General features: G+C 38.3%; 1 protein-coding gene across 5 annotated transcripts in view; it reads right to left on the minus strand.

The window, feature by feature from the left end:
* CEP170B (centrosomal protein 170B) overlaps positions 1 to 24,679 on the minus strand; it is a 72,367-nt gene that overhangs the window by 35,809 nt on the left and 11,879 nt on the right. For all 5 annotated transcript variants that reach the window (XM_087727062.1, XM_087727055.1, XM_087727085.1 and 2 more), the window contains 4 exons: positions 23,124 to 23,213; positions 15,947 to 16,027; positions 9,330 to 9,386; positions 6,613 to 6,751 (listed from right to left, as the gene is read on the minus strand). In XM_087727062.1, the coding sequence (XP_087583188.1) occupies positions 6,613 to 6,751; positions 9,330 to 9,386; positions 15,947 to 16,027; positions 23,124 to 23,213 (367 nt within the window). The remainder of the gene's footprint in view (positions 1 to 6,612; positions 6,752 to 9,329; positions 9,387 to 15,946; positions 16,028 to 23,123; positions 23,214 to 24,679) is intronic.

Raw genomic sequence — 24,679 nt, forward strand, 5'->3', positions numbered from 1 at the left:
GGGCAGTGGGTAGGCAGGTGGTCAAATGGGTAGAGATGGCGGGAGTTAGGTGGATGCTTCTTCCAACAATGGGTTGGGTGTGGAGTAAAAATGGGTCCTCGTCTAATAACTGCATGGAGTCTTGCTGGAACTGCCATCACTAAACCAAACTGTCACCTGATACTTCATTTAACAACCACATTGCTCAGCAATGGAGTTTTGTCCCAATTAGGGTTATAAAGCGAGGACTTACAAGCATTTATGTCAGTGTGATAAAGTGAAAGCAACCAATAGGCATGCAACCTCTTTACAGATTGACTCTCGAAGCTGTTGCCTATTAAAAACATTGGGGTGGTAGGATCAGCATGGGATTAAATTAAAATCAACAAAAATGGAACAATAAGCATAGGTTCTTAGAGCAATGTACTTAATCCACATTTCTCACTCAGTCTGAAGTGCCAGCAATGTGCCAAAGAAGTTCTTAAATAGAGTGTATGCCATCCGAGGAGGGAGGGCAGGGAGGGAGGGCAGGGAGGGAGAAAGAAATACACACAAATGTGTATACATACACACCCAAAGAATTACTCAGTTGACTACACTGTAAGACAAAATGCTGAACTAAAGTGAACCTTGGCTATTCTTATGTTCTTACACTAAATAACCACAAACTTCATCATTCAAGGTCAATCTTTATATGACCAAAGCACTACTGACAATCAAATGAAGTTATTGGCAAGCATGATAGAACCAAAATAATCTTATTCCTGAAAATGAGGTGTCATGTCCCCAAATCTGATAAATGGATCAATTTTTAAAATGTAACTTATGCTGAAGAGAAAAAGAATGCAAAGGGTGAACTTTTCCAACAGAAAATAATGTTAGCAAACCTAGTATAAAGGCAGAAAGTCCTCAACTGAAACTGATGATCAGGGAGGCAGATTATTTCCTGATTCAGTGGTAGATTTTGCTTACAGAGAATTTAAAGGAAGAGAAAAAGATGGAAAGGAGTCTTGTGTTGAGACTGAGAGAAAGCCTGCTTTGTCTCTCAGAGGTGGCGACAGTAATTATCCAAAACTATTTTGTGCCTGTCCATAGCCTGGAGGGAGGTAGACTCCCTTGGTACATTTCTAATTGTCTAACTAGAATTGTCTCTGCTCTCAGGGCTGTGGTTTCAGTACACATTAATGAACAAATATATGAAGTCCCCTTATGTCGAGTCACATCTCTACTTCATCAAATCCAGTAGTATTTATTCGAGTTACTAGCAACTCTTTAAGCAGACATATTTCTCATCCCAGATATCTGAGGTTATTACAAAGTAGGAATACCAAGAACTGAGTATCCAGTAGCAGGCCACCACTGTTTTACAAGGGCAATGTAAATCATGTCATTAAAAGTGAAACGTGAAATAAATGTCCTTCCATTTTTCCACAAAGCATATCGTATACCAAAACTAGAGAGGACCAACTTATCAAGAATGCTGAGCATGCTAGACAGATAAACTTTTTTTTTTTTAAGAAAAGGCACATCCAAAAAAACATTTGGGGAGAAAGCCACAGTAATCTGTAGAACTGTTGGCAAAAAAGAAGCTAACTTGTAGACATTTTTATCCTACCTCTATTAAATCAATATTTCAGTCACTATTTTGCATGAAATGGTTGCTGATTCCAGATGTAGTCAATAAACTTCAACTAAAATATCTTGGAGATATACAGTATAGCAATTATAAATTGCTTCATTTAAGAAGACTCTAGAAAGCAGAGAGAATTGCCTATATTTATATCATCTGGAGACACTGCACTTGGTTTTGCTGCTGAAGTAGGAAATCCAAAGTAAATGGGATAATGGCAGGGATCAAAAAGAAAGAACAAAGGACAAAAAAAAACCCAATCTAGCAAACAATTGAAATTAAAGGAAGGAGAGTTGGAAGCATGTTAATTTAGGAAGGCTTAAAGACAGCAACACTCATCCATATCTACTAAAAAGTTAGTGACAAGGAACTGGAAGATTAGAAAGAGCACTCTGCCAACTCTCTCCAGTTGGATGCAGTTGTGCTAAAAATACTGTTTAATCAAATGTAAGGAAGAGCAGCTACAATATTTAAAAAAACAAAAAACCTTCCAGAGGCAGCTTTCAATTGATAGCTCATCCATATCTGTTTTACTCCAATACAGTATATCACTCTGATTTTACTGAATTAAAAGTCCAAATGCACACATGTTTTCAGTTTAATCCACCTAACATAAGAGGAAAGATTTTGTGTACAGTCATAGAGGGCCAGCATCTAGGATAGGAAGAAACATTATTTGTACCTGGAGGTCATCATTATTTGGAACAAAACTTTTTTTAGTTTTGTTCCAAATAACAATACTAATACAATACTGTATTAGTATTGTTGAACATAGCACAGAGTAATTAATCTTACCATGCTTGTCAGTACCAACTCCTAGTTCCTTTTTTCTGCATGCATAGCTTTGCATTAGAGAAATCTTGAATGCTCATCTTTTTTGATCCATTATTCATTTGTTGTTGTTAGTTGTGAAGTTGTGTCCAACCCATTGCAACCCCATGGACAACGTTTCTCCCAGCCTTCCTGTTCTCTACCATCCTCTGGAGTCCATTTAAGCTCACACCTACTACTTTGGTGACTCCATCCAGCCACCTCATTCTCTGTCATCCCCTTCTTCTTTTGCCCTCAATCTTTCCCAACATTAGGTTCTTCTCCAGTGAGTCCTTCCTTCTCATTAAGTGGCCAAGGTATTTGAGTTTCATTATCCATTTTTTCATACTGTAGAACTAAATCCTTTAAAACCTTTAGTTAGAAAACAGTCAATCATACACAAAAAGTATCCATGTAATCCTAAGCAACTGCCAAAGAAAAAATGTAAAATTAACTATACTGCAGAAATCTGACTTGCATTTCAGCTTCTTCCACCAAGTTGTTACTTTCTTCAGGCTGAGAATATGCGCTTTAACCACCTTCTACTGCACTGGTTCTTAAACTGAGGGTAATTCAGGCATATTCTGGGGGTAATGGAGCAATTTGTAATTGCTTGTCAGTGAGTTGGGGATCCACTTTGGGACTGCCACTGTCAAGACACTTATGAAAAAGCAACTGTCTGAATGATTTTTGGAGGGCAGGGGTGGTAATTACATTATTTGAGGCTCGGTCACTTTAAGCATCACTGTTCTAGTGAGCAATGCAGCATGTTACCTCCTGCAATTACTAGGCCCATCACAGATAGAGCATACACATATGGGGGAATTGTTTAACCAGAGCATAAAAATAATAAGGAAGCAGATCTATGAACATGGATACGCACACATGCACACACGCCAGTTTAAATACATAGCGGGCAAGATATATGAGGTAGTTATTTTTTTTCTTCTATCATTATCCAGAAGGAGAGGACATATTTTCATGAGTTTTTTGAGCATCTGTGGTTTGCATGGCACCAGCAGTTTTTCTGGGTTTTTCTTTAAGTAGCTTTATTGTCTCCAGTCATCAATTATGTTTTTAGAGCCTAAAAATTCTTGGGCCACCAGTGAGAATGACCCTCTTAAACATCTCTTTCTTCATGTCTTTGTCTTTAAGAGCATGAGAGTTCACATTTTTTTTTGAAATTAAGACAAAGGTTATGTTTATATTTATTTAGTTTTTAGAAATACTTATATACTGCCCCAATTAACAAGATTCCAGCTACTATAGTAAGAACAAACCAAGAACAGAATTATCTCAAACACAATTTAAAAACAGCTTCTTTTTTACATTGCCTTCCCATCCCCCTCAATTTTAAAGACCTTAATTTAGTTCCAAAGCATTTAATCCAAAATTAAATATTTACTTACATGATTTACTTAAATGAATCATGCCATAACAACAACTCCATAACAACAATAGCACAAATTTGATAGTCAAAGTTTAGCCAAAGTTTCAGAATAGTAAAGACTACGAATGAGTAGATCTCCTTCCCATTTTGGGACACTGGTAATTATATTTCCTTTTCACATTTTTTTTCTTTTGGGGTTGCTTGTATACATAGCATAACACTCAGTCTTGAGATCCATTCATTATTGTCCATTTTCTGAATTTTGGGTCGCTGCATTGCTACTTGGGTAGTAATGTATACTTAGATGGGCCACTTTTCAGCCACTGATCTATTCTTGGAAAACAGTTAATTGGTTACATTCAAAAGGTCAAAATACCTTTCTGGAAGCCACATAGACATGGAAGAGTGGGCTTGAAAATGCAAACACAACCAGATGAAATCACTTCCAAGAATTCCTAGGAACACAACTTATCATCTTCCGCTATATTGATTTATTTTGCCATGCTATTTATGTTTTATTTCTACAACAGAGAAAAGCCATTTCTGAAGCCTAAATGCAACACAAATCACGTATTATTATTACAGAAATCATTAAAAAAATTAAACTGCAAAGCTGCTCTGCTGTAACATCTTGTTTTAAAAATGCTCTGTGAAGTTCAAAAAGTTGACTATATTGCCAGTTACGATAGATCAAGGGGAAAAAAGGAATGTTGGATATATTTTTTTTGTTTTTTAAATTTCTTAATGAATTGTTATGCTTTTATTGCTTTGTGCATTTTTAGCTGACAAACTAAATATTAAAATTTTATGAGATGGTTTATAATTGATAGTACCAGTGGTGGGATTCAGCCAGTTCGCACCTATTCAGGAGAACCGGTTGGTAACTTTCTAAGTAGTTCAGAGAACAATTGTTGGAAGAAATTTCCTTTTGTTTTTTTCCACTTTACAGGGCTAATCCTGTAAGGAAGGCAGGAAGGAAACATTCTAGTGTTGTTTCTAGTCATATCTTTATTGTCCTGCTTACAGAAACTGCCTCTCCGGTTAACCCTTATGACATTGTAACAGTTAAGGCAAAGCACTCATCAACCTGAGTGACCTTGAGTTAGCCACACCCACCCAATCACATGATCACCGAGCCCCATCTACCCAGATAGTCATTAGGGCAGAGAACCGGTTGTTAAATTATTTGAATCCCACCACTGGATAGTATCAATGATAGACTGATGGGAAGACAACGAGTAAAATTAAAATAAAGTTGTTTTTATTGATTCCCCAAAGAACAGGTGATTCAATTTGATTGTACTTTCTTATGGAAATAAGCTCACCAGAAATTTTGCATTCTCTGCCCCATGAATCATCTAAACCAGTGTTTCTCAACCTTGTGAACTGAATCTTGTGAACTCCCAGAATTCCCCACCATGATTGGCTGAGGAATTCTGGTAGTTGAGATCCACTCACCTTAAAGTTGCCAAGTTTGAGAAACACTAATCTAAACTGTTTATACATGACTTATAAGAGAAAGACGAGTTTACCCAGCCTGCAGTTTTTTTGGAACACCTATTCATTTGCCTACTAAAAAAAAAAAGTATAATAAGCATGTACATGGTATTCAAGCAAGAGAAGAAAAACAGCAAGAAAAAAATGGAAAAGATAGATATAGGGAACTTTATAACCATCTAATGTTCAACTAGGGCTAATTTGAATGTGACTTTCAATTCAAGTAAAGATGGAACTATCAGCCAGAGTAAGTTGTGGTGAAAATACACAATACAAACAACTGCAATATTAAGGGATCCTTTATATTATCTAGGCAGCGTGATGGCTCAGGGATTTAGACACTCGGCATGTCAGCTGGAAAAATCGACAGCCCGGGTTTGAGACTTGAGCATCAGTCAACCAGGTGAGCTCCCATCTTCGCCTGGTTTCTGCCCATCTAGCAGTTCGAAAGCATGCGAAAGTAAATACATTAATAGATAGCACTGTGATGGGGAGGAAAACACAATTCTGTAATGTCATGCTGGCCACATGACCATGGAAACATCCTTGGACAGCGCTGGATCAATGGCCCTTGAAACAGAGATCCCCCTGTTGACTAGTGGAATAAAATCTGCAGGGACTTCTTTCCTTTTCCTTACATTGTCTAGCCCCTTGCTCAAGGAATGCAGTGACAGTTTTGTTTCTAAAGACAGTCTACAAATATTTTAAAAATGATAAATACAGCACTTCAATTCTCTTTTGACTAAATTATTGATCCCACTGCAAAGGTGATTTCATATCAATATGCACATGAATGTAGCATACTGTATACACTGGGTGCACACATAAGATGCTTTTTCTAATAATCTATTAAAATCTATCATTTTACCCTTTGGATCCCAGTTTCCCTCTGGAAAATAAAGAACAAGCTTTGATAACCCTCTTCAAGCACTAATTTCAACTTCAATCGGAAGAAACAAAGGAGGTAGTGGTTCTCATTTATACTATAATGCTACTCATGCAGCATCAATTAGATGAGCTGATACATGTTACAACTATGTATTTTTCAATGAGTAGGGCATTTTATCATTGGCCACTGATAGTTACACTTGGTAAATTTTTATGTGTTTTAATTCTTGTCAGTTGCTCAGAGTCACTTATGTGAGATGGATGTCTATATAAATAAATTCAATCACCATCATTATAGCTATTGTCTATCCACTGCAGGATGCAGGCCTCTTTCCAACCTAAATAAATATAAATCAGAATTTATAAGAGAAGAAAGGCCTTTCCCATATCTTAATTAACTGATTTTCTAATCAGGTACCTGTCATTGCTTTCTTCTCTCCTTTTTCCAGCTTGGTTTGCGACAATTCAATATTTCCATCATGTTCCATTGGCTGTTCTGCTCTTTTCATTGCTGTGCCTTTAAAGCTCATCTGAAGTTGGCTGGTATATTTCTCATGCTAAAAGGGAAAGGCAAGAAACTTGGTGTTCATACTCCAAAATGAGCAGGACCTCCCAAAGAAAGTTTATTTTGTAAGGTAGATGATAAAAAGGAATTTATACCAGGAAAACAACTGAGAAATATTGTATCACCTATTTTTTTTTCCAGAGTTTTGGTTCCAATCCTAATCTCTGTATCACACAATTTGTGTTTTAGAAAAGTAACAAGTTTTGAATTAGGAGGCTTCAGCAATTATCTTTTTGGCCACTGAACAGTAATTCCTGAAATGATACAAAAGCAGAAGGAACAAGAAACACAAGTGGCTCCTGTTCTTCCAGACATGTCTAATTTTAAGCAGAATACTTCCATCCTCTCCCCACCACTTCTGATTCAGGAAGATAAAGTGCTCATATTTTTTTAGGACTACCTTGCTCACTGCCTTCAGCAGAAAAATCAGTATTGGTAAAAATTGACAATTCCTTTAAGTATTACTCAATGAAATTTTAGATGTTAGCAATAGCAATAGCAGTTAGACTTATATACCGCTTCATAGGGCTTTCAGCCCTCTCTAAGCGGTTTACAGAGTCAGCATATTGCCCCCAACAACAATCTGGGTCCTCATCTTACCCACCTCGGAAGGATGGAAGGCTGAGTCAACCCTGAGCCGGTGAGATTTGAACAGCCGAACTGCAGAACTGCAGTCAGCTGAAGTAGCCTGCAGTGCTGCATTTAACCACTGCACCACCTCGGCTGTTTTATTTATTTGTATTCCACATTTAATATTTACAAATAACTCAAGGCAGCAAACGTATCTAGCCCACCTTCCTCCTCTTATTTTCCCCATAACACCAACAATCCCGTGAAGTGGGTTGGGCTGAGGGAAAGTGACTGGCCCAAAGACATCCAGCTGGCTTTCATGGCTAAAGTTGGGCTTGGACTTCAACTCATGGTCTGCTCCTTTCTAGCCTGAGTACCTTAAGCACTAGGCCAAACTGGTCCTAGTAAGAACAAGTTAGAACTATACAAGGATGAAACTAAATTATAAAGTATGCCAAATATAGAACAGGAGGCCACACCTTTAGGCAACTACTTTCTTGCATGTAACATTAAATCTTAGTGTAGAGTTACATGCAAATCTACCCCAGGCAAATCCTGACATACAGGAAAAGCTTGACACTGTTGCTGTGAACATACAAAAAACAAGAGGCAAGGTACACAAATGAGTTCATTTCAGTATCTTGGCAGCTGAATTCATTTAATTTATTATATTTTCAGAGACAAAACCAACAGATAAACTTTAGGAGTTCCTGGTTGTTTGGGTGAAAATATAGGCAAATTTAGAGAAAGGTAAAGAGCACTGTGTTGATATAATCCACTGCTGAAGTTACTATATCCATGGCTGCTCTTTGCCAAAATACTGCCCCATTAGCTTCTCAGTGAAATTTGGTTAAGGTTGTCAATCAGCAATGCTATAAAGCCCATAATTCATGCTTTCTGACCAGCAATGGCATGAGTGCAATGAAAGATGGCATCTTTCCTGCAAAGCATATTTTCTCAGAGTTGGGTAATCAAAACACAGATTATAGCCCTACTTTGTGCAAGCCAAGATTTTTCAATGTTTTTAGTTGATTTGTTTTAATAAAGCAAGTCTCTAGAACTCATGGCTACTAGTAAAAACCTGAAAATGTGAAGGAATCCTGTCCTAAGGGCTAGGTGGAAGCATAAATTATAACTCTGATCTTGGCAAAGCACGGAATTGCCTTGGGAGGGATTAGCTGTGATCTAAAATTATTTCAGCATATTGTGTTGGTAATTTCTCATGGGAAAGCTTTGTGCAAATATATGGTAGAGGTAGTACAAATCTGCATCTCAGGTTTAACAGATCGTTCACATCAAAGAAGCTTAAGCCAGAAAATATCTAAACTGACCGTGTTTGGTTCCATGCTGGGTTTTCTGAGGACCAGCACATGAAAAGTTCATTCGAATTATACATATGAACTCGGATTTCAGTGATTTTCAAATTATTCATTTTTGCAATTTACCTGAATATACTATATTTTGGGAAAGATTGCTTGAACTATGAACTGCACTGCAAGATTTGGAAAAGTACAGTTTTTAGCAGCTAATGCATCTAATAAATTATATACCTTAAGAAAGTCAGAATTGGGCATTCGAACAAACAAAAATAATAAGTACAAAGCAATTTGCCAAATTAACTACTTGGCTACCCAGACCTGTATTACAGGTTTTCTAAAACTGACAGCCACTTTTTATTACGTTCTATAGGTTGATCCTTATTTAAAAGAAAGTTCTTTAGGATAGAACTTAACATTTTTATGCATAAAATCTATACTGAACTTTCACTATATTAATGAATTTGGACTACAGTCCTTCTGAAAATTCTGGTCCTTCCTTCCTCTCCTGCTTTCCCTCTTTTTTTAAAAAAAAACAACCTATGTAAAAGGTGGCAAAAATAAAATAGTGTTGTAACACTGCTGCAGGTCAGTTAAATTCCCAGTAGAATTTACCACTAAACCATAGCTTATGTTTTTTATTTTTCTTCACTTTGCCACTTAAAAAAGAACACAAATACTTACTTTTAGCACTTCTTCTGGAACCTTGTGCTTGATGTGTTCTAGGACATACAAGTTTGCATGTAGAAAAAGTATTAAGGAAAAATGCAGCTTCAGGAGAATTTAGACAGTAACTTTCAAGCAATCTATCATTCACACAAATAAACAAATCCCATCTCTTTTGGGATTATTTTAAACAGAGGTAGGCAACATTTCACCACCTGAAAGCTTCCAAACATTTCAGGGCTACAATGTTGGGGGAAGGCTAGGGTATAAAGGTAATCTCAAAAGAGGTGGAAAAACCATGACTGATAAAGCAATTATTAAAGGGTTAACATATGGTGCATGCAGTATTACTGATTCATTGATCAGCATTTGAGAAGGCAAAACAGATACATCTTGATTTTTTTCCCTATCAAACGATTTATAACTGGGCATCATAAAAGAGAATTTAGTTATCTGGCATTATTGCAAAGCCTCTACTTAGGTCATTTTTGTTGTGTAGTAAAGTATTTCTTATAAGCACTTTCCTTTGTTTAGAATGAAAATATCAATTCTAATAATAATAGAGGAACAATCATGAGTTTTCTAAAACTTGACTGAATGTAAAATCTTTCCTGAAGGGAAGCCCAAGTTATCAGGTGCTCCAACAGGAAAGAATGAGTGAATCAACACCAAATGAGATTTGATGATACAGATACAATATCACTTCTTTCCTTGTTTCCCCTACTTCTTCTTACAACTATTCATCACAATACATTACATACTAACTGACCGAAGGAACTCAGGAATCCCTCAATGACTGCATCAGTTTGGACACATACCGTATTTTTGGGAGTATAAGACACACCTTCCCCCCCCTAAAAGAACGTGGAAATGTTGGCGCATCTTATACATAGAATACAGCCATTTTTGGCCTCCTGAAGCCCCGCCCCTGCCTCCCATTTTTGCAAAAAACGGGCCGTTTTTCACAAAAACAGAGGCTTTTTTGCCTTCCCTCAGCCCCCAGCAGCACTCTGCAGGCTTCTGCAGGGCTGAGGGAAGGCAACAAACTTTTTTTTTCTTACTTACCTCTTCAAAATCTTGGTGCATCTTATACAGTGGTACATCTTATAGTTCGAAAAATACAATATTCGCAATATGGTTCATTAATGGACTCTTATTGAGAGTTGAAGGGGTCTTTCTTAATAATAGCGATTAGCAAAAAGGAACAACTTACACATCCCAGAAAGGTTGCAAACATACTACTGCATGTCCCACTGACTACCAGAAATGAATAGTAAAAAAGGACAGCAGGATGTAACACATCTATCTAATTACAACAATGACTGATAAGTTGGCACATCAACAGGAAAACTCCAGCTGCAATATGCGGTCCCTGACCAATACCATCATCATCACATGGCAATTCCCAAACTTTTATTAACTGGACCATAAATATTTTTGTCCAAATTAAAACTGAAACACCCCCACCTTCACTATTCCACTCAAAGAATACTCATTTCTCTAGCAACAGTTTCTTGGGAAAAGATATGCTGATTAAAATTAAATTAAAACTGCTGTGAGTCAATCAGATTATTGAGATGGGCAATGTATAAATTTGATTAATAAATGCAATGGCTTTTAGAAATGTGATCTTTGCCTTGGCTTAGGTCACAGATAGAATTATTCCTGCTAAACAATGGAGATGTTTCTGAGATTTGTTATGCCTATCACGGGCATTTGTCATTCCTTTCACAGGTTACATCAGGTGCAGCTTTATTCTTTCCTTCATAGCTCACGATTTTCCAGTAGAAAAGAAATATTAATGCACTGAGGTGCCTGCCTGCTCTAACAAGCAGGGAGAGTGTTGGATGCTGCCCAAAATAGTGTCTTAATTCTTCAAGAATGTCATGTTGTCTGTGGTGCACACCTGGGGAGCCAATGCTGCTGCTACGTTCTGTGTCTGCACTGCACAGAGAGCATCTCCTTATTCAATCTCTGCTCAATGACAGCTCCTGGCAAGAGCTCTGTCTTCTGCTCTGCAGTGTTCAAGAACCAAAGTATTTCTTTCTAGGATGGTGGATCTTTCCTATAAAAATCAGTCTTTGGTTCTATCTCCACAGAGGCACTGCAGCATCTGAAGGAAAGGAGGCAGGTGCTTGCAGTGACACTACCAAAGGCAAATTCCAGTTTGTCCAAAGAAAGAATGGACAAATATTCTAATATACAATGCAACAGCTCTTAGTTAAAAAGAAAAAGAAAATCTAAGCAGCAAAAAGCTCAGAATTCGAGAATTCTTAGGGATTTTCTGGAAGATCTCACTGAAACATCATATACTGTGTGCCTATGGAGATTCTCAGTCATCCAGATCATGGTTATCCCCAAAGTCCTTTTTTTCAAGAGGCAACTGGACTTTCTGATTTTTCTTTGAAGACATTTCGCTTCTTATCCAAGAAGCTGCTTCTGCTCTGACTTCCCCACCATCCAGGCAGAGCTGAAGAAGCTTCTTGGATAAGAAGCGAAACATCTTCAAAGAAAAACCAGAAAGTCCAGTTTCCTCTTGAAAAAAGCACCTTTGGGACATAGACTGTGATGTTTCTATGTGCCATATATGTGTAAAGGTTCTCTTTTGAGATCTAAATGCAACAAAACTTCATTTTAATGTAGGCTGATTAAGGTAAGTTTCCCTCGCACATATTTGCTAGTCATTCCTGACTCTAGGGGGTGATGCTCATCTCCGTTTCAAAGCCAAAGAGCCACACTGTCCGAAGCCAAAGAGCCACACTGTCCGAAGACATCTCCGTGGTCATGTGGTTGACACTCCATTATGTGGCACTAGGGATTCAAACCACCGAACTGCTGACCTTTCTGCTCAACAAGCTCAGCGTCTTAGCCACTGAGCAACCGCATCCCTATGTAGGCTGCATTTAAAGTGACAAATATTCTGTTCTGTTCTATTCTATTTTCTATTCTTCTATTATATTCTTCTATTATATTCTATTCTGATCTTTTATAGAAAAGCTTGTAGGAATGCATTTGGAGACCTGGAAATCTCATTCAAGCAACTGACAAACCAGGTTCAGTTAATTGACTTAACTGAAACTGTTATTCAAATAAATCTGCTCCTTATAAAGTCTTGAAGCTTGACTATTCAACTTACCTCTATCAATGGAACTTGAAGTTATGTTCAAGCAAAGGAATGCCACTACTGCATTTCCAATTCTATCTGACATGATCATCCTCTTCCAGCAAACTTTGATCAGAGTGCACGTGGAGTGGTGGGAAAGGAGGGGATCGCTGCTTAGTCAGCAGCAGCACACAAATCAAACTGCTAATCAAGGGACAACAGATGCCACAACTTGCTCATCCTCCAACAAAAATAGCAAACTGCTACAAGCAATACCTCATTTGGATCCATTTTCAATCTTGAAAACCTAGTATGAATTGCACACCAACCAAGCTTTTTATTCCTAACCAGAAACACTCAGCATGTGGGACATCCCCACAGAGGGGAAAAAAGTAATTGTAATGAAAAACGACAACAGTAAGATATGCACAAGCTCAGGTCACAGTTCCAGAACACAGTTGGCCTGCATTTTCTCAAAAGGGTGGGGAATAGGAGGAAATTAAGGATGCCAGAAAAAGCAAGACAAGATTGTTAATGTTACTTTAAAGAAAACAGTAACAAAACAAGGACAAGCCATATTCTGGTAGAATAGGAGAAATCTGCTTGTTGGCTACAGTGGACAGATCTGTGCATGGGAACTTTGCTGATTCAGGGAATGTAAAAATGGAGCAATCCATAAAGATCCAAGGGAGAAGGGAAGAGGGGGTGGTTTTCTCTTTTTTGTTTCTTTACGCTGACAGTTCAGTAGAAAAGGGAGGAATGAATTCAGCTGAATTGTGGAAGCATATCACTTCATTTTTAGTGATTCCATTTCAGTAAAACTCTCCAGTTTTCTCTCCTCTCTTCTTTCCCTAGCACACACAGATGCACACACATAATTTCAGACAGTCCTGTGCCTGCTGCCAAGAACTACCAAAATGTCAAATGTGCCTTAATCTAGTGTTGGGGGGGGAAGGGTTGCTTGCCAAGAAAAGCATATATATAACAACAGTGTCTGGGCTTGCACCCCAAAACACAACACAATGCTAAACTCAACAAAGCAAGAGGAGAAAAACTCAGAATTGAAAAATGGTGTAGATCGCAGGCATAATTTTGGAAGTTGTTGATTAGTGGGGAAGAGGAATTTAAGCCCTGACCTGAGTTTTGCATCCAGATTGCTCATTCAGAGAAGACTGATGGGAAAGCTGTGGTGAGAATGAAACTGCAAGTGTCAAGCTACTTAATCTGGGATCAAGCTGTTCTGTGAGCGAGTAAACCATATTCTACACCTCCTAAATCTCTTCCCTTACTAACATAAAAAGAGATGGATTAGTCTCCTACAGTCTGAAATCTTAAACCTGGAAGCAAAGAAATATAAAGAAGGATAGAGGACGAATTTTATTTCAGAAAGTGGCGTGGGAAAGAGAAAGTAATAAATTTGCATAACATAACCAAGAGCAATCACATAAAAAAAATTTCAAATACCCTTCAAATTCCAGCAGTGGAGTAAATTGGTCCACTTATTGCTGTCCAGACCAACTTGCATCTTAAGAGTAGCAGCAATTAGCAATAATTGCACTTATAAACTGTGATCTCCCAGTAACTCTCAGGTGGAAAAATGTATGTATTATATTTTGAAGACACATTTTAGAAATAAATCAAAAAGTAGAAGGGTAAAGTTTCCAACCTCATAAAGCTTGCACTTACAAATACGCTGCATTCTTTGTCCACATCAGACTATTTGTTCATCAGAACCATCATTGACTATACCAGTAATGGCAAATCTTTTAGACACTGAGTGCCCAAATTGCGTGCACACATGCCCGAACTGAAAGGTGTGCATGCACACGCAAAAGTGTGCACACGCGGACATGTGTGAATGCACAGCAGCGACTCAAAGACCAGCTGGCCGCCAGGAGGTGGGGCATCCCAACACTGGCAGGGCAACAAGAGGTAAGATCTTTTTCTTTTGTGAGCTTCTGTTTTGTCGTTTTCAGGGAAAGAGAAGCTCATGAAAGAAACGTCATGGAGACAAGCACATGTGAGCAGAGAGGGCTCTGCATGCCACCTCTGGCACATGTGCCATAGGTTTGCCATCATGGGATTATATTGATTTAATACCAAGATACAGTTTGCAAATCTTTCCAAAAAGAGTTAAGTGTGAACATATCTTGATAATTAATGGCAAGTAAGATGTTGTAGATTGCAATTCTTATCTAGAAGATATAAACACACATGCAAAAACTAGGAATGTTTTTACTGCCAAGAGAAGAACCATCAAAATCTTTCAACAGGAAAATTCTTACACTGAAGCTAATAAGAAGCAGCTGTTTCATCAAGCTCAAACTGAACCCACTTTCAGTTTTGCCAAGCCCCCCCCCCCAAGACACCAAAGATAAATTCCACAAACTTCTTTATTGAAGGCTCAGTGAACCAAATATTATTAATCAGCTGCTTTTTTTGTTAAGAGTTCCATTTACATAACACAGGTGGCTCTTGTTAGAAACCACTTGTTCAGCAATCACTCATATAAGTAGTACTTACAACTGGTCCTTGAAATTTGAGCCACTGAAGCATCCCTGCAGCCACGTAATCATGATTTGCAAACGTCTCTGCTGGCTTCCCACAAGCAAAGTCAATAGGGAAGTTATCAAGAAGTCTGAAGCTACGGTCAGGGGAGGTCCTTGCTTAATAACCCTTGCAATCCTTGTGTAACTACGTCAACCTGGTACATGACATCACACTTTACAATTGCATCACTTAGTGACATAAATACTGATCCAACCAACATAGTTGTGAGGACTACCAGTGATGGCTAACCTTTTTGTCGTCATGTGCTGAAAGCATGCCTGCGCCCCCCACGTTTTGGGTTTAGTAAGCCTCCCTGCAGCCTCCTGGGACCAAAAATGGGCTACGGGGGGGGGGATGCTGCACCCCCCATGCTCCCCCATGTGTCTACTGCATGCAGGGGACCACACACATGTGTGGCAGAGACCCGAAAATCAGCTGGCCAGGGGAAGGTGTGAACGCATGTACAGCGGATCTGAACTGGGGCGGTGGCTCGTGTGCCTACAGAGAGGGCACTGCATGCCATCTGTGTGCCATAGGTTCACCATCACAGATCTATACGCTAACAGCAAACAAACCATAGGTAACTTTGCATGAAATATGAACGCTGTCATTGAATAAGACTATCTGGGAAATCAAATCTGGGAAATAGGGAAATTCAGGGTCCCATCCACCCCAACAAAATTTTTTAGGCTGAGAAATAACCCAAGATCAAAACTACAGTTCATGGCTGAATGGGACATAAGCCTGAATCTCCCCGGTTCTAATTTGATACCAGACTAACACTCAGAATGACAGCAACAAAAGAGCATATATTTTCTTGAGCTCGTCCTGGTGATCTTCCAAGTGGGATGTAATTCATATAATCTGATTTAGTTAATTTCAATTTTATAAAAAAAAAACAAGACAGTGTTTTTCTTAAAATAATAAATCTTGAACCTTGACGATATATGCACTCGTGCTTCTATGACACATCCAAAAGGATATCATAGCCGAAACGAATCACATCATTCAGTTTTAGCGTGATGTACTTCTGGTCAGGGATTCGTATGTCGTTCACAAAGGTCTATGGAAAAGAAACACAAAAAAATATATCATTCAAGTGATATGTGAGGAGGAGGAGGAGGAGGAGGAGGAGGAGGAGGAGGAGGAGGAATCAGTGTGAAGAAGTTTAGAGAGGAAACTGTCTTTAGCTTTACAAAATCTCTGTCTATCCTCTGCCGATCAACTGGTACCTCTTTCCTTCCCACATACAATTCCCCATCATTTGGTGCTTGGTCGATCGGCCCCTTTCTCCTATCACTAAAAACAGCTTCAGCAAAAGATACTGATCGACTGCATTTCAAAAAGAACCAAAAAGAACCCAGGCAATCGCTTTTTGACAGTCATACAAACCATTTGACAGAGCAACTGAGGCAATACCACAAGGTTATTTTTCCAAACCATAAAAGCTCCCTTATTGCATTTTCTGGGCTAAACCACAAGCCTTCTAAAACTTCAAAGGAACCAACTTCACAAACTTAACTTATACTTTTAAAAGCATTTAAAAACATACAATGTTAGTAATCTTTATAACAGATACAAATTTATAACAGGCTGGTTAGGATTATCCACATAATGAAGACAGGAAAGAGGGCCCCAGAAAGGAACAGCCACTTGTATTAAACCATGGCTGAAAAGGAATTTGGACCAAGCATCTCTTCCTTGATACTGCCTGTCATGGTACATCTCAAAGCCAGAGAGACTTAAGCATGATAAATATAGAGAACTGTCTTCATGCAGAATTGCATTGTACTAAAGATTTCTCTGACAAGTCAGATAATATAACATTCCAAGCTACATGTGTTTTTTGTGATTGACTCCCTCTCTGTCCACAATGGCTGAAAACGGATGACATGGTTTCTTTCCACTTTCAGAGAGGAAACATATTAAAAACAAATAGTGAACACTACTTTAAAAAGATTTAATTTTGTTCAGAAAATAAAAAGCTTCCCAGAGTCACTTTGGTTTGTGAGATGGGTGGCATAAAAAGTTATAAATACCCTGTTTCCCTGAAAATAAGATCTTTCCGGATAATAAGCCCAATCGGGCTTTTGAGCACATGCGCTGAAATAAGCCCTCCCCCAAAATAAGCCCTCCCCAAAAATACAGCAGCAGTTATGAGGTGAACACGCTTGCTGCCTCCTGCACCTCAAAAATAATAAGATCTCTCCAAAAATAAGGCCAAGTGCTTATTTCGGAGGACAAAAGAAAATAAGACCCTGTCTTATTTTCGGGAAAACATAGTAAGCCCTTCCTAACAGGATTTTTTAAAAAAAACAAAACCTGAAGAAGCCTTACCTTAAGTGCAACACAGCTATGACCACTCTGTATTACTCCCATCTTAACTTTAAACTTTATTAGCATCAAAGACAAGCACATAGTCCTGAGCTCTAAAATTGCCCATCTCAGTTTTAACAGTTGAAACAGTTCAACAGCTTAAAGTAATTATTCCATCTCTTCACAACACTTTACTAAGAAATATATTTTATTTTTGGCACCAAGGTGCTGCACCCAAACATTTATCAATGATGTAAGATTCACTGAGAGGCATCCTCAGTGTTGTAAAATGTGTCAGGCAATCTGAGAGGACTGCAAGAGAGGGGGGAGCGTTTGGGAAAAAAACATCCAGCTGAAGAATTTGCAATCAGTTACATATTTTATGTATACTGACCAGCAGTGAACATCAATGGCTTTATCCTCCTTGATAGCTAGATAGAACACGAAATACTCTGCAATTTGATAAGCCAGCTATAACAGATAACTGCTACTCTTCAATAAATGGGATTGCTTTGCAAAATGTTTTCAGATGCCAGATATGAGATCCAAACTTTTAAGTAAAAACTACCCTAGGGTCCAGGAAGGCAAATGTAGAGAACATGATCTTTTTCTGGCTGATATTAGTTTAACGTGATTGGAAACAGAGCCGAGTTGTGGCAAGAAAAGCAGATTTGAACCAGAATACACAAAACTAGAAAATGTTGAACACAGTCAATGTTTTACAGAGGGGCAGCAACCAGGCCCAGGAAATTATCTGAAGTGAGGCCTTCAGAGGTGGTGCAGACTTAACTTCATTTGAGCCTGTTTTAAAAGTGTGGGTGAGGAAGAGAAATGTCAAGTAAAAGGCTCTCTCCAGAGAACTCTTAACTATTTCACCCTCACTATAGTCAAGAGACATCAACTATCAACAAACACCTAGTGCAGATACAGTATTCCCCCTCAACTAAAAGATGCAGCCCACCAAACAGGCTCATACAATCTATTTCACCTGCCTTCCTCTGTCCACAGGAATTTATTTTTTTTGTCATTCCAAATTGGGAGTTAGCCATATCCATAATAGCATCTGTACCAGGGGTGAAATCAACTTCACTATCGGTTTGCAAATGTGAGTGCATGCACCACCTCCATGCATGCACAGGACCTTCCGTGCATGCACAGTAATGTCTTCCGGGTGGATGGGTGGAGCCTCCCGCCGCCACCACTACAGATTTGCCTGAACCGGATAGAACAGGCAGAATTGCACCACTAATCTGTACTATTTTCTATACTATATTTCACTAACCCTGGTTATGTCCAATTTGCAGTTCAAATAATGGGCTAGAACTGAGTCTCCGGAAAATCTTTTTCCTGCTCCTACCTTTAACTTGGGAGATATAAGAGTGTAGGCTCTGCTTCTTTGTAGATGTTTTTTTCTGTTCTTCCTTTGCAGAAACAGAGCTCAAAAAGAAACTGGAACATTAAGACCAAGATGAAACTGCCTATTTCTCACTAAATGTGGGTGGTTTTCACAGCAAATAGATGCTCATTGCCTATCCCTATGTCCATCTTTTTGTCAGAGCTGTACATTCTATACCAACATTAGCAGCACTCCTGGAACATCTGGCACTTTCTGTGACTCCCAGATGTTGCAGGTGTGCAGTGCATGTCCCCACACTGTAGACATATTGAAGTTTATCCTGTTCCTCATGACTGTTCAATGCAATGGCATAGTATCCTCTCAAAACAAAGGAAAGGATAAGGAACACAATATGTTTGGGACACAATTGAGACTTTCAAGATTATACTGAACCATACATACCACTGACCATGATGCCTGAAGCTGCTGGCACTTGTAGCTCAGGGGCCAAAAATTCTCTCCCTTTTTCTCTGTTTATGATGGGAGACTGAAGTGATGACAGCTATTAAGCTTTTAAGGAGCACTGCCACTGCCAGCAGCCGATTCACCATCTGCTTTCAACCATTCCCCTCTGTAAATATCTAAAGTACCCCTCCCCAACTCAATTTTGTCATAAACTAAAATCTCCCTGGTCAGGAGATTATAGCCAATACTAATATGCAAAATAATCAGATCTAGCTCTAAATATACAGTACAGTAAGATAATGCAATGCTTCAGATTCAAAAGCAAAAACATATTTTTAAGCTCATGTCAGACATGGAGAACTTGTGGCAATTTTTAAAGCTAAATCTATATTTTCCTGGACTGGACTGCTGTTGCAGCTGCAGAGGTTTGCAATCCCAGCAAACAATGCAGATATTTAGGAATTTCTGTCAATTATGTGAGCTTCCATGGTTGAAGCAAGTTTTTCCCTTCAAATCGATATCTCTGGACAATAGGTAGGAGGTGGATATTCTTTTCATGAATTCCTTATGGTCCCGCTTCATCTTGACTTCTACTTTGTATGATGAATTCTTACTCTCTTAATAATCTCCTTGAAATAACAAATGCCTAGACCTACAAACCAAGAGGATTAGAAAAAATTTCTTTGGCACCAACAAGAAAACTATAAAGGTCATGATAAGATTATTTTACTTTCTGGAGTGTAATTGTCAAGCAGGCACAAACACTGCAAAGCAGTGCTATCTACTTCAGGTTATGCCAGATGCACAAGAAAAATGTGGTCTTGTATAGCAGTATTCATCAATCTGACAAGTTTGCAAATATGTTGGCTTTCAACAATCATAATTTGCAATCTAAAAGAACATTAGAACTGGTCAGCACATGTGAAAAATGCTGAATAGGGAAGGCTGATTACAACACCTAAAAGCCATTGAGATAACCAAGAATATCAACAAAGGCGTGCTCTCCAAATGAAAGAGGTAACAAGGATCTTGCTTTCCCAAATTAGATACTGGGGATACACCCAAGGCCTTTGTTCGTGTGCCTAATAAGCCTAATAAGGTACTTTTCCCACAAAAGATATCATTCATTCCTCAAATTGCTTAGATCTACTTGGGTCAACTAGAGGTACTACAATGGAGGATGAGGAGGATTACCTGGACTGGCCAGAAGCAAGAACTACCCTGCTAATCAGGAAATGGAAACATGACCAGATTATACCTATGGTGAATGATCTGTGAATGATCTGCACAGATCATTAATTGCTTAATAGGCTTGGTTCAAAATGTTAAAGCTCTAATTGGATATCTATCTTAGAAACCCTATTTAACATCAGAAGCTTTTCTAAGAATATCTCATTTGCAGAAGCAGACAGAGAAAATGGTCTTTACTGCACACGTTGCTTCCAAACTATTATGATTCTGGATTTATAACTGGTCTCAATTCATTCAGCTTCTTCTTCATTGGGGGGGAGGAGTTATTATTTTAATACAAATATACCAGTTATTAAACTTTTCCTCCTACAATTTCTTTATCTTGAAACATAACCTTTTCCCTTTTTATGTTGTTGTTAGTTGCAAAGTCATGTCCGACTCATCGCAACCCTATGGACAACATTCCTCCAGGCCTTGCTGTCCTCTACCATCCCCCGGAGTTCATTTAAGCTCACGCCTACTGCTTCAGTGACTCCATCCAGCCACCTCATTCTCTGTCGTCCCCTTCTTCTTTTGCTCTCAGCATCTTTCCCAGCACTGGCCTCTTCTCCTTTTTATGTACAATGCACCAAACTAAATGACTCATGCAGTCCATCAACTTGTTTCAATGGGAACAAGATTCCCCACAAGTATCCTGAAATTCTCAAATACAGGTCCTAAGATTATTGAGCATATCAAGGAGATGCCTGCTGGACAAAGCCAAGGTCATTTAATCCAGGAAGCCATCACACAATTGCTTGAGAAGCAAATGGGATCTGATCAAGGAGGCAGATCACCTCCAGCTGATTAGGACCTTTACTCAGCAGTGCTTCAGCAAGGGAATCCTCAATGCCATGAGGTGGTGTCACCCTCAATGTCACCTCATTCTTGCTCTCGATTGTTGAAAGATAGTGAATATTAGTGAGAGTTTAAGAGATAGAACACCTATATTCCTTTCCATTGGCCTCAGATTATATTTTCCCATAATTTGGGGGCAGGAAAAAAAGTGTAGTGGATGACCTTAAAAAGGCTTAATGTAATCTGAGAAAACAAGAAAACCTTTAAAACTTTTTCAAAGTGGAGGGGAGGAAAAGGGAGAAAAAAACTGAAAAGCTGGGTGCAACCTTGCTTTCAGCTCTGAGGCTCTTGCTTACTCTAAAGTTTTCCACATTGGGCTTTGAGGCACCCCCCAATATGGTGTTATTTTCATCTGTTCTGCATGTTATTCTTGACTGCTAGCTGCCTCATGAAAAATAATTCCAGTGATAATCCTCTTGTAGCTAGCAACTAATGAACATGCTATAAAGGAGGCAGATAAATGATTATTGAAATATCTGAATAATGATTTTATGTTACTCATTTTGTACAAAAATTAACCTGTAAAAGTCAGTCTTTTTTAAAAAAATCAAGTTTTAGTGTTGCTCTTATTGCCACTCTGAAGTTTATCCTAAACAGTAAACAACTCGAACAAGGACAAAGGTAATATTTAAACACATTTCATATGAGTCATTTGTTTCATACCCTACTCTAAATTCAATACCTGTATTTCAAGTACACAAATCCACAAAATATCTCTTTCCCAGCTCCAGATTCAATACTCCAGACTGAACAGCCACATTCTTTAACAAGGAGTAACAAACTCATATGAGCAATTCTGTGTCAGCTTCCTATTAATAGCAGTATCTCCAATTGCTTATGTTATTAGAACAATGTGTGATTTTTCCGAAAGCAGCACATTTCTCCTGGCAGATACCCTCAATTGGTCAAAACTCAGATTTTCTAGTTTTGTAATTTTTAGGTAAAATCACTTATTCATTACTGTAAATCATCCAATACATCAGTGATATTATTTACCTGCTATAACAAGCATTCCCAACCTGTTATCTTCCAGCTATAATAAAACTCTCCAAATTCTTTAATAGTCTGGTTTATACATAATGCTGAGCCATAATCAATAGACCTAAGAATCATGCTGAGTCACAAACAAGCTAGGTGTAAAAATGTGAGTTTGACTCAAAAAAAGGAGGAGGTGAATACAAAGCTAATACAAGAAAATACATCTGAGTCTTGAGAAACTAGAAAGTGTTAAAAAGAAATGCAAACTATTTTGATTGTGTAAGCTGGTACATTAAAGGAGAGGGGTTTTCAGATTCTGAAAAAATACTTGAACTGCATTAAGTGCATTTTAACATTTCTAATAATTCCTGTTTCCTGATCATGCCTACTTGAAGGGTTAACACTGGGCGATGGTTTGACATTCTTAGGAACAAGCTATAACATCTAACACTGGTTTAAAAAAACAAGTAATTGCAGGTCAGCCAGTAGGCAAGGAATAAGGATGGCCGAAAAGAAACTTAGATTAGTATCTTGTCTTAATTCATAATAAGCCTTCCAAGTGAGTATAAATTTACATTAATCTACTGAAAGTACAGAAGATCGACTTATTTGGATAGCATTGAACTATATATTGTTTAACAATGGTTTATTAAATACTGATTGCTTTCACACAGTTTACTAAGTAAAAATCAAGCAAGTCATATTATAGCTTAGAGCAGTCTATGAACAGCTAATCTGAGCTTGTGGCAAAACTAACTAAGCATCAACTCAATAAAGGAGCAGCTACATAAATCTTGAGATTTCACAAGATTTATCAAAATATTTAATGTATTTTCTTTTAAAGCCTATCCTATTAACTCCAACCCGAGATGCTTCATTTCACTTTAGCAAACTGGAATTGAAAATCCCACTTACAAAAATGAAACCTGGATATCATACACATACACAGCCTTTGGCACTCGGGCTCATCACTCACCCCATTTAGGCTTCCAAGATCCTTCACCCAGTGCTCATCTTTTTCCTTGTCGTAATTGATTACAGCATGCTGCTTATCCACACTGCGAGACTGGGAAGACCAACAAGATTAAATTAGGAAGTTATAAGACAGAGATTGTTTTAATAGCCCCAATAATATACCAAGAGAGATATTAACACAAAGGGAAATGTACCTCTTTAACAGATATAATACCTATCAGATTTGGACAATATTACTCTTTATTAGTAGTAAGGTAAAGGTAAAGGTTTCCCTCGCACATATACTATATTGCCAAAAGTATTCGCTTACCCATCCACATAATCAGAAGCAGTTGTGAGCGAATACTTTTGGCAATATAGTGTATGTGCTAGTTGTTCCCGACTCTAGGAGGTGGTGCTCATCTCCGTTTCTAAGCCAGCGCTGTATGAAGATGTCTCCGTGGTCATGTGGCCAGCATGACTAAACACTGAAGGCGCACGGGGCACTGTTACCTTCCAACCAAAGTGGAAACCAAACCAACCTATTTTTCTACTTGCATTTTTTATGTCCTTTCGAACTGCTAGGTTGGCAGAAGCTGGGACAAGTAACAGGACTCACACTGTTACGTGGTACTAAGGATTCAAATTGCCAAACTGCCAACCTTTCTGATCAACAAGCTCAGCATCTTAGCAACTAACCCATTGCATCTCTTCATTAGGGGGGGAGGGGGGTAATAGTAGAACCCTCTCCATAAAAGTACCTAGAATATCTTACAATAGTGCCCATCCTGGCATTTACTTAATCAGATCTTAACCTTAATGAACATGTTTCCTTTATCTGGCTACTAGCTACCTATATTTAAAATGATGTTAATTGCCTGGATCATTTCACAAATCTGGACTGGAAAGGGACTTCCAAAGACCATCACCCCCACCCTCCCCCTTGCCCATAGAGATTCAGCTATGTCAGTCTCCCTGCCACCAACACACCACCTACTAAGCAATACAATTCAGCCCAAACATACTTCAGTTGGATCTGCATATGGTTAAATTAAAATGGACATTGTATGTTGTGAGACTCAACATGACCCAGGCTACTTTTAAAGCCACACGGTAAAGTATTCTATTTTCTTTGTGATTGGTGCATGATATGGTACAGTTTTATTATTTAGCGGGCTATGAGAACTTAACCAGTGATGCTCTCTATAAGGCAAACCAATACAACATTAAAAAGCAAATTCCATCTTTTTGGGGAAAATTCAGGCTTCAGAATACATGTTTATGTATATTCCTCTTTTCTAAATTCTGAATGCATGAATTTATTACTTATATATTGCAGAAAATAAGCATTTATACCAACTATTTTTTTACAATTTGTGTTGAATGAATGAGTCAGTTCAAAATTTCACATATATATATAACAGTCCAAGTTCTAGAAATATCAGAGACATTTCCTACTACAAGTAGGAGGCTGCAGTGTGCAGCAAGAAAAAAAGAAAGAAAGCTAAAGGGATAAAAGAAATGTTGTTAATGATGTCTGAAGAGACTAGTTCGATCTTGTTTTCCCAAGAAAACGCA

Source organism: Thamnophis sirtalis, unplaced genomic scaffold (genome assembly GCF_051295495.1).
Source record: "Thamnophis sirtalis isolate CommonGarterSnake01/CBP01778 unplaced genomic scaffold, rThaSir2_p1.2 scaffold_1, whole genome shotgun sequence".
Taxonomy (NCBI): domain Eukaryota; kingdom Metazoa; phylum Chordata; class Lepidosauria; order Squamata; family Natricidae; genus Thamnophis; species Thamnophis sirtalis.